At 51.4% G+C, this 10692-nt stretch overlaps 1 protein-coding gene and 1 long non-coding RNA gene across 2 annotated transcripts; one reads left to right on the forward strand and one right to left on the reverse strand.

Annotated features, from left to right (window-relative positions):
- Positions 1-2447: 2447 nt before the first annotated feature.
- LOC102556374 (uncharacterized) lies at positions 2448-4851 on the reverse strand. Its single transcript, XR_015620381.1, has 3 exons — positions 4084-4851; positions 3804-3904; positions 2448-3145 (listed from the first exon to the last, which is right to left on the reverse strand). It is a non-coding gene; the product is annotated as an uncharacterized LOC102556374 (long non-coding RNA).
- Positions 4852-5137: 286 nt separating this feature from the next.
- On the forward strand, positions 5138-7504 carry Foxd3 (forkhead box D3). Its single transcript, NM_080774.1, is given in 1 exon segment — positions 5138-7504. A coding segment is annotated over 1 exon segment (1410 nt). The 5' UTR covers positions 5138-5461; the 3' UTR covers positions 6872-7504.
- The last annotated feature ends 3188 nt before the right edge of the window (positions 7505-10692 follow it).

Below are 10692 nucleotides of genomic sequence, written 5' to 3' on the forward strand. Positions count from 1 at the left end.
GGGCACTCCGGCTCAGGCTCGTCGAAACCCCTAGGGCTGCAAGCCGAGGGCATCGGTGAGACTCGCCCCAGCCCCTTCCTTTTCTTTTCTTTCTTTTCTTTTTTTTTTTTTTTTTTTTTTTTTTTTTTTTTTTTTCTCGAGCGCGCGGTAGAGCTGGGGCAGCCAGCGGCCGCGGCGCGGCTCCGAGGCTTTTGTTGCTCCTCGGCTGGCTGAATAGGGATTTTGTAAAGCGGGACAGATAAAAATGAGCAGCATCATATTGTTTGACAGAATGATCCCGCGTGATGAAGTGTCGGCTCCGAAGGGGGTGAAAATGGTGAATTCCTAAAAACCCAGCCCTCGGCTTCTCCAGCAGCTACCGTTAGCCTGGAGGGACCCAGCGGACGCCGGGCCCGCGGTGTCGCATCGAACAGCGTAGACAAGACTCTAGCTTCCAATGCCAAGTCATTTTTAAGCCCTGATCCTGCCCAGGATCTTTCTCCTCACGAATGAAAAGAACAATTTTCGAGAGAAAGGCTCGTTTTGATTAAATCTGACATGCTGCTGATAACTCCATGCTAATGTGAAATAATTAACATAATAGCCATAATTAAAAGCACGCTAACAATGCCATAAATTTATCACACAATTTTACTAGCTTTCTGCCCCTAACTGCTCTCTCATCGTTAATTAAACGTGTTGCCTTTTACAGAATGGATGTTTATACATTTCCAATATAAATAAATTCGAAACCATCCCCTCTCTCCCCTCTCTCTTCTTTCCTTTGGTCTCTCGCCATTTTTAGGCACTCGGACTGTGAGTACCAGGTACTGAAAATAAATGAAGTTTTGAGATGTTAAATTTAAACAAGAACATTAAATTAGCCTCTACCCCCCAACCCTCCCCAAAAGAGCTCTGGAGGATGGGAGGGGCAGTGTTTGTGGGTGAAAATGTGTTGAAAACACTACCCATTGGGCTGTGGAAATGATCTGCATGGTTTAGGACCCCAGGTATCAGCTCTGCCTTTCTCAACTTTCTTGGTGGCAAACATCCAGACAAAAAGGCTGATGCTGGTCTAATAAGTCCGTGAAAATTGTCCAGAAGGAGTGGACTTTGACTTGGGGGCGGGTAGTGGATCCCAGAACAGAGGGCTGTCTTTCAGTTCCAGTGTTTCCACCCTGGTTTGTTTTCTCTGCTAAAGAAGGTAGAGGGTAGAGGGACACTCTCCTAGCTTCTCCCAAGCTGAGCTCATCTTCCCGGATCGTTAGAAAAGTGCATTTGCGCGCAGGAATGATGACTACACGTCTGCTTCAATGATTTGGTCAAGCGATACCATAGTCCCTGGCTTGGAGGGAGAGATAGCACCTGGGGTCGCCTAGGCCTGAGTGGACCATTCTGCTTCCCGCACTCTCTGACCCTGTCCCTCCTCCCGTGTTGACCACTTAAGAATCCAAATTGAGTTGTAATTAATTTCCCCCTTCTCCATCATAAATTGTTTCATCCACATCCTCCGCTTCCAAGACGCACACACTAAATCTCTCCTCCTCTGGAGACGTCTCAATTTTCCGTCTATCGATCCTGACCCTATTCTTCTTGCCTTCTTTTACTAGAACCTAGGTTCCCCCTCCACTCCTGGACCTGTTTCAGTGGCTTCCCCATCCCTGGACTGCCAACTCTGCCAGTCCCAGGAGAAACCGGTGCCTCTCCACTTCATTCTCATTAGGCGGAATCGGTTCCAACACTTGAGCAGGTGAGTCCGCTGGCTGCCACCTTACTTTTAAATATCTCCTGGGAAGTTTGCTAGCTGACCCAAGTTGTCACTCCCATTCTTAACTGTGTTAAGATTGTGCACCCCCTTCTCCCTCAGTGACCCCGATAATCTTTGGCGACTGAACGTTTATCCTCGCTCGCCATTTCGGTTCCCTGTGTCACGCCTCCCACCCCAATGTCCCACTTTCCAATCTCCCACTTTCTCCGCTTCTTTATTTCGGTCCCAAAGTTTCACAGTAACTGAGGACATGGGTTTCTGGATGCAAACTACAGTCTCACCGCTAACTATTTAGCTCGGAATCCAGCAGGCTTCAGGAGGCTTCCCGCGACGATAAGGGCCCCCCCGGAACCTTTCAGTCTCCCACCTGTACTACACTACCGCTTAGCCGCTTCCTCTAGCGCAGAGGCTGGTGTCCACACGACAGGAAGAAAGCCACAGAGGGTCCCCAAACAGAGCGATCACGGGAATCTCTGCGGTCTCCTTTGGAAATCGATATTAAGTCGCCAGGCCCGCGCGGGCGACAGGTTTGGGGATAGCAGCCTGAGCGCCTCATCATTTAGCTAATCGAGTCGAAAAGTTTCTGTAGGGGCCGGACCCAGCATCAGATGGTAACACTGATTGAACAAGAGATTAGCACAATAGATCTCTAACCGAGGGGAAGCGTTGCTTTTCACGCTGCGCACCGTAATTAATGGTATGAATCAATTAATTTGACTTTTATTGTGTCGAAGGAAAAAGGCGCAACAAATGGAACCGGCAGCTGGGAGTTGTTCACCACCCCTTTCCCCAGAGAGGTTCCAAGGAGATACACGGGAATGGACCGCCCAGATCCGGCCTTGGCGGAGGGGGAGAGGCAGCCATCAGCGAGGTGGAGAAAGTCTCCCGAGCAGCTCAGGCTAGCGGGGAAATCGAAATTAGGCTCTTTTGGAAAGTAACTAAAAAGCAACAGCGAGAGCAGCCTTGAAGCCAGGGTTCTCGCGCGCACACAAGCATCGGCCAGAGGCTCTACCATCAAGACCGCGGTCGGTCCGCTCTGAGCCTTGAGCCCGCCAATACTGCCTGGCGATCCAAGTTAGGCAAAAGGCTTTCCAAAATTTGTAAATTTGGATTGTGTTTTCCTTTCCTCCCCACCTTCCTTTGAGTTGCTCGAGCAGTCGCCACTGTGACCTCTTGCCTAGGGTGCTAGGCAGTCAGCTCCAGCTGGTAGCTCCTGTCGGCTTCCCGAGGAGACTGTCTAGTCAACGGAGTAGTCAGGGTTTTTTTTTTTTTTTGTTTTTGTTTTTGTTTTTTGGTTTTTGTTTTTGTTTTTTTTTTTTGAGCCAGCGGGTCATAAATGGTGCAGCTGCAGAAATCAACTCAGGCACGCGTTAGGGTCAGGTGTAACACCGAGATCAACTGGAAACAAAAAACATGGAGATTCCAGACCTCTCAGGATAGTCACTGCTCTCCCCTCCCCCTCCCAAACCTCTATCCGCCCAATTCGGAGCAGCACTGAAGTCCATATGCAAAGAGCTACTGGTATAGGTGGGAGAGTTGTGTAATGGGGATAACAGTCAATCTGTGTGTCCTAATGCCTGTAAAAAAGCAAGTTTGCATATTAAAACTATCTTATTATTTTGATATGCCTGGGAAACTGGGTCTAGGTGAGGATTCGGGGCATGGGTATCAAAGGCACCGTGGCAACCTGGAAGTACATAACTTTTCCGCTATTTTCTATAAACAATACAGAAATTGTTTCCTCTCTGACTTCCTCCTCTCAATCTCTTATAACCCGGGGCTCATAGGTCCTTCCCGCTAGGCCTTCAGCGCACAAATTAATCGGGTTTCAAGAGAGCTACCATGGTAAGTGCTCTCTTCTGACAAAGAAGCGGCCTAAAGGCGAGGTGGGGGTGTTGGTCAGGACGACCAAGGTCATCTCCGAACCATTCGCGTCTGGCAACGCCAGTTCCCCTCAGACAAATCAGTCCACTAGCCTCGGCAGCACCAGGCCCTGACCCTGGGTCACTTTAGAGTCCCCACCCCAGTATCTCTGGGAATTCCCAGTCTCTCCTACCATAGCTGACATTCCTTGGACTTCACGTGCTCTGGACACATCCTCGCGTCTTCTTTGGTGCAGGTTTCTACAGAAGTTAAATCTTGGAGAGTTTGTCTATACTTTAAGAGATAACCCACATTAGTTAGCAGCAAAGGTAAGCCCACTCCCGCCAGTATGCCCTGGGACGCTGTGGTCCTTGGAGTTCGTGCCAACTCCCCCCAGTTTTCCAACCCTCCCAGTCGGTGCACCACGTCTAATATCAAGGCCCAATTCCTCTTCCCCAACCCTCTCCACTTACCCAAGGCCGCTGCCAATGCCTGCTCCATTTCCAGCTCATTTTCGACTTTTTCTGTGCTAAGTCGTTTAACAACTCCAACAGCCAGTTATGGCGTCTTTGTTTATAGGTTCCCTGTTATTTTACGTCCTTTTTATTTCTCTGCAACTATCCTAATAGGTTAATCGATAGCTATTCTCTGACCTCGGGAAACCCCAGCTGATGGTGGTGTGACCGTGCGAAAATTATATATATATATATATATATATATATATATATATATACATACACATATCATACACCGAGCCCAGAAAGCTAGAGTAAGACTTGAGTAGTTAGATTTGGGGGTGATGGGAGGCAGATCAGCAGATGTCTTTTCTCTGGAATAGCCCTGAAACAGGAGGGGGTCTGAGGCCTGATTAGCAAAAGGAAGCCGGATGTGTTCCCTTAATCCTTGAATCGAAAACAAAACCCCAAAGCAAATCAAAATAGTAAGTTTTTTCTTTAAAAAAAAAATCACAACCTTGTTCTGCATTGCCAGTTGGTCTATATAATATTAGCAAAGAGGGGAGGGCAGAAAAATGCAGGGGGCGGAGAGGGCAGGGTGGTAAGGAGCCCTACGGTCGGGAGGACACTCTTAGGCCCACGCCCTCTCCACCCTCACCCACCCACACTCACGCCCTCCCTGAACCCGGCGCCGGGCTCCAGCGTGGGCAGGGGTCTCCCAACAGCCCAAAGAGCCCTCGGGGCCCGCGAGATGCTAGTGCCTAGTCGGTGAGGAGTTGCGCTTCTGTCGTCCTTTTGTTGACAATTCCCTGAACCAACTTGAGTTTGGCCAGCTCCACCGCGGCCCTGACGTCACGCGCGGTCACGTGGCCCCGCCTCCCTCTGGATCTTTAAGTAGAAAGTAATCTATCAGGCCAGTCCTTAAAACGGGACTTTCGACTACCCCGGCTTGGCTTCCCTGTCACCCCCCCCTCTACCCCCGCGGTCGCCCCTGCCCGCGCCCTCCTGAGCTGCTTGGCGCCCGGCGTCCCGCGCTTGCCTGGACCGCTCTTGAACCCCACGCTCAAACCAGAGGCTGATGAAGTGAGGGGGTGAGGCGTGGAGAAACCTCCGGGGTCCTGAGCAGTAGCTGCCGCCTCGTAAGGAAGCGTCGACGACCGCAAGAGTTCGCGGAGCGCGGCTGCGGGCGGCGAAGCGCAGCGCCCGCACCGCGCGATGCCAGGCCTCTGGGTGTGAGCTGACCCGAGAGGGCCCCGAGCTACCTGTGCCCTCTCCTCCCGCTCAGCTTTTTTTCAGGGAGCGCCCGCACCCCCTTTCCCTGAGCTCCGCCGCCGCCCCTTACGGCCCTCCTCGCTCTCTGCTAGCTCCCGGCCGCCGCCACCAACCCCGCGGAGGGATGACCCTCTCCGGCAGCGGCAGCGCCAGCGATATGTCCGGCCAGACGGTGCTGACGGCCGAGGACGTGGACATCGATGTGGTGGGCGAGGGCGACGACGGGCTGGAGGAGAAAGACAGCGACGCGGGTTGCGACAGCCCCGCGGGGCCTCCGGACCTGCGCCTGGACGAGGCGGACGAAGGGCTACCGGCGAGCGCTCATCACGGCCAGTCTCAACCTCAAGCCCTGGCACTGCCCTCCGAGGCGACCGGGCCGGGGAACGACACGGGAGCGCCGGAGGCCGACGGTTGCAAGGGCGGCGAGGACGCGGTGACAGGCGGTGGTGGGCCCGGCGCTGGCGGCGGGGCGACGGGAGGTCTGACCCCGAACAAGCCCAAGAACAGCCTGGTGAAGCCACCCTACTCTTACATCGCGCTCATCACCATGGCCATCCTGCAGAGCCCGCAGAAGAAGCTGACCCTGAGTGGCATCTGCGAGTTCATCAGCAACCGCTTCCCGTACTACCGGGAGAAGTTCCCCGCCTGGCAGAACAGCATCCGCCACAACCTGTCGCTCAACGACTGCTTCGTCAAGATCCCCCGCGAGCCGGGCAACCCGGGCAAGGGTAACTACTGGACCCTGGACCCCCAGTCCGAGGACATGTTCGACAACGGCAGCTTCCTGCGGCGCCGGAAGCGCTTCAAGCGCCACCAGCAGGAGCACCTGCGCGAGCAGACGGCGCTGATGATGCAGAGCTTCGGAGCCTACAGCCTGGCTGCGGCGGCGAGCGCAGGACCCTACGGCCGCCCCTACGGCCTGCACCCCGCGGCGGCGGCGGGCGCCTACTCGCATCCCGCGGCAGCGGCGGCGGCGGCGGCTGCCGCGGCGCTCCAGTACCCGTACGCGCTGCCTCCCGTGGCGCCGGTGCTGCCGCCAGCCGTGCCCCTGCTGCCCTCGGGCGAGCTGGGCCGCAAAGCGGCCGCCTTCGGCTCGCAGCTCGGTCCGAGCCTTCAGCTCCAGCTCAACACCCTGGGCGCCGCCGCGGCAGCCGCGGGCACGGCGGGCGCCGCGGGCACCACGTCGCTCATCAAGTCCGAGCCCAGTGCGCGGCCGTCGTTCAGCATTGAGAACATCATAGGCGCGGGACCCGCGGCGCCCGGGAGCTCGGCTGGGGGTGGCGGGAGCGCGGGCGGGGCCGGGGGCGGCGGGGGCAGTGGGGGCGGCGGCAGCGCCCAGTCCTTCCTGCGGCCGCCGGGGACTGTGCAGTCGGCTGCGCTCATGGCCACGCACCAGCCCCTGTCGCTGAGCCGGACGACTGCCACCATCGCGCCCATTCTGAGCGTGCCGCTGTCCGGACAGTTCCTGCAACCCGCAGCCTCAGCCGCAGCCGCTGCGGCAGCCGCAGTGCAAGCCAAGTGGCCCGCGCAATAGTGATGAGCTGGTGGCCGGGCCGGGCGGCGGCCTCTGGCAGCAGCCTGAGCTTCCAGGTTGTCCGCCCTTTCTGATCCTGGTCCATCAGCCCTGTTCCTGGTCCCTCTACCCAATCCTGGACTCTACAACCCGCCCCCGACTCCCCAACCACGACCAACAGCGGCCTCCATCCCCCTCGCTCACCTAAACTGGCGGAGCAAACTCAACTCGCTTCCGCTGGGAATAACTTTCCGTACAGGTAAAACTGATAACCGAATTTCCAAAAATGCACCCCGACGGCGCCTGTGCTCTCAGTACTGTGGGGGTGGGAGGGAAATTCTTTGTACATATTTGTATAAAAATCATTGACTTTCCTTTTGGGGTTTTTATTTTTTTAAGAAAAGAAAAAGCAATTCAGTAGATTTAGAGCTTTGAACTTTCATTTTTTTTGAAGGTTCACTCTCCGCAGTTTTATCTGAGAAAAAGAATGTATGAAGACGTTGGGAGATTTTAAATACAAGAAAATTTTTCAAAAAGGCGAAGTGTCATTGTATTATAAAAGTCTGTTTATATATGAATGAATATATATGGTATTCTAAATGTTACTCCATCGTGTTGTACACAATTTTGTAAATAAATTTTTAAAAATGCTCAGCCAAGTGTTTTAATTAGGTGTCTAGCAAAGGGAAAGATTTTACAATGGAATTTGTATTGTCTTCCCCCAGAAAAATCTAGCGGCCTTAAGTAATGACCTTTTCAAACTTTGCAAGTTCACAATTTGGGTGTAGTACTGTTTGGATTTGAAGATGGAAAAAGCGTAGCTAATTTAAATTATATTAATATGTGACTTTTCACATAAAGCCAGAAGGAGGATGCCAATCCCGTCCATATCAAGCGACTGGGAATGACTAGCGGCTCCTGCAAAGTAAGCTGTCATTAAAAATCTAAGCAACAGCAGACTTGCTCATTTTAAAGAATATAGCCCCCCACCCACCCCCCCACCTCCAAGGCAAGCTGACTTGGTCTTCTGAATTGTCCTTTCAAGAGCAAAATTCCAAACGTCTTGTATTTTAGCATTTTAAACCTTGGGTTTTTGGAATTCCTTTCCACCCCTTAAGTGGAAATGCTAAATCCCATTGATTTTTAAATTCACATGGTATTTTAGCCTTTGCATTGGAATAGTATCTCCATTACGATGATAGGCAATAGATTTTAGGGTTTGGTTTTTTTTTTCCAGAAAAATATCAAGATCCCTCTTGTTTCCATTGCAATTATCAACTCACATAACTAGACATCTAGAGGACTCCTGAAGCCATAACCCCTTCTCGAGCTTTTCAGAAGGCCAAGAAATTATAAAAATAAATACCCGTCTAAAAACAGGTGTATGCTACCTACGCCCTTTTTTCTACCTTAACCAGATTAGGCTTTTTCTTTTTCATTCTTTCTTTCAGTGAGAGAGGGAGGGAGGGAGAGAGAGAGAGAGAGAGAGAGAGAGAGAGAGAGAGAGAGATCTAAGGTACGAATGGAAAATGTCCTTGTAGATTATTTTAGGCAAGCATTTCAGCTATTTCAATGTTTTTAGGTAAGGTAGAAATGAAACGTCTAGAGGTAGGAGGTGTGTTGGGTCACCACCAGCATATCCTCAAACGGCATCAATTCTAATTATTTTGTAATTAATTTAGCTGTTACAATTACTTAAGCGAAATCAGTTTTTAACTGAAGAATCATAGGTAGCTGCGATGTCAACTCCACCCTGCGAGCGTCTTGTCGGTAAAACCCCACAGTGTCAGAAGTCGTGTCCACTCCTCGCTTCCCACTCGGAAACCGAGCCTTATTCTCGGCGGCCGGCGTGGGCTTGGGGGTCGCTCTGAAAGACACTTCCTCGCAAATACCGAGTCTGTTTTCCTGGTAAACGATAAACGTTATTGTGCCCTGCGTAAACATTCCGCCCAGAGCGGAGTCCTAAAATAAAACAGGCTGCTGGGGTGAGAGTTTTTAACTTGATAAACAAGGAGCCGATAATGAGCACTGGTGGAGAAGCTACTGTAACGTTCAGCGAGGAGAGCTTTCCTTCGGGCGGGTCCCTTCTAATCTCCTTTTACAAGGAAAACTAAACGGATCTAAATTGGTTTGTGCGTCGCAGCTATAAAAGTCACAAGTTGTTTCACAGTTGTGTCTGGCTAATCGGTTTTTACACAAACAGCAAATGGTACACGATTTGTGCAAACACACAGAGGTTACTTCTAAATTTAGCTGGCACCCCTGGGAAAAGAGAAAGGCAGGGCTTCTTGAATTCACTTTTAGCCTCAAGAAGCTGCTGATCCAAGGCTTCTAAATGACATTGGATAACAGGGGCCTCATTCCATCCCTGATCCTTTGTTACTTATAAAATTACTCGCTCATATTTCCGCGCATAGCAGCAATACCGGCCGAGCCTGAGCACGCAGCGTGACACTCGGACACAAGCTGCCGCTTGAGATCTGCAGGGCCTTTTCCAGCGATGCATTAGCGCGGTGTAGAGACCGCTGCAACTTTCCTTCCAGCCACTTTCGCTCAAAGAGCAAACGGTCTCTTTCCCGTTAGGAGGTTAGGAGGCCTCCTGCGCAAACGTCAGCAGCCAATGGATACTGAAAGTCCTGGTGTAATACCGGGAAAGTAGAGCCCAGTCATATTCTTGGAAAAGAATTAAGCTTAAGCTGTTTAAATGGTGATGGTTTAGAGAAGACAGGGAAATGTTAAGCAAACAAACAAACAAAAAAAAGGTAGATAAATGTACTCAAGCACTTAGTAAGGGTGGAGCAAGCTTTAAACCCAGGTTGGATGTTTTTAGACACTTGTGATAAAAGGCGATGAAATCCCTCCAAAACTGGGATTTTAAAACAGTGCGATTGCCACCTGCTTTCTATTATAGCTTAAAAAAGAGAAATTAAAAGAAAGGAAGGGTATAAATAAAGGAAGCAGGTTGGGTATAAAAGGGAAGATGTTAGCCTTTTAGTTACAGTCGGGTTTAAGCATTCCTGGCTTCCTCGGGGACGGATTTCCAGACAATCAATTCACTCTCAAAGCCTGGGGCTCCTAGTGTGACCTCAGGGTGGAGTTCCCGAATAGGCCTTTCACCCAGTCCCTTGCGGGAAAGCAGGGAGGATTCTGAAGGTTCAGGAAAAAAATGTGAAATACTCGTACTAGCGGAGCAGAACTGTAGCTGCGATGGCGGATGTGGCCTGTAGGGGGCGACGAACAGATGGAAAACTCCCGAGCTGTTTTTGAAGATCCAACGATAGACCCACAGCCCCCTCCCTCCACCCCCTTCCCGGACCTCTTCCTAGCCAGGCTCTGAACCAGCCCCCTGACACCATCTTTCATCTCAGGTCCTTGGAACTACCAGGTCGAATCTCTGAGAAGCTGCTTTCCTTGGCCCGTGTCCTGAAAGGGACAGGGTCTCGAGGAGAATTTGTCCTAGAAATTATGAAACAGTGAAATTTAGTGGTGGAAAGCACTGTCTCTGAAGCAATTAAGAATTACATTTGAAGTTATTTGTTTTACACGGCTTTATGGGAAGAACCTTGATAGCGAAGAGAGCATGTGTATGTGTGTGAAGGGGGGCATTTTAAATGCAGTGCCTTGAGAAACTGGCCGGAAGGGAGTGTGACCTGAAGGAAAGCCAGCTACAGAGGCATGAGTCTACACAACTCCACCTTTGTCCCCGGGGGTGCAGGCTGCAGCAGGGGCGGGGGTGGGGAGGCAGCAGGATGAGAGGTCTCTCAGAAGGCATCCCAGTCAGGCATATCCTTTAACTTTAGTCAAGCGGCCTGTGTTTTGTTTTTATTAAATCTCTCCAGTTG

The sequence above is a fragment of the Rattus norvegicus genome, chromosome 5 (genome assembly GCF_021556685.1).
Source record: "Rattus norvegicus strain SHRSP/BbbUtx chromosome 5, alternate assembly SHRSP_T2T, whole genome shotgun sequence".
NCBI classification, from domain to species: Eukaryota; Metazoa; Chordata; class Mammalia; order Rodentia; family Muridae; genus Rattus; species Rattus norvegicus.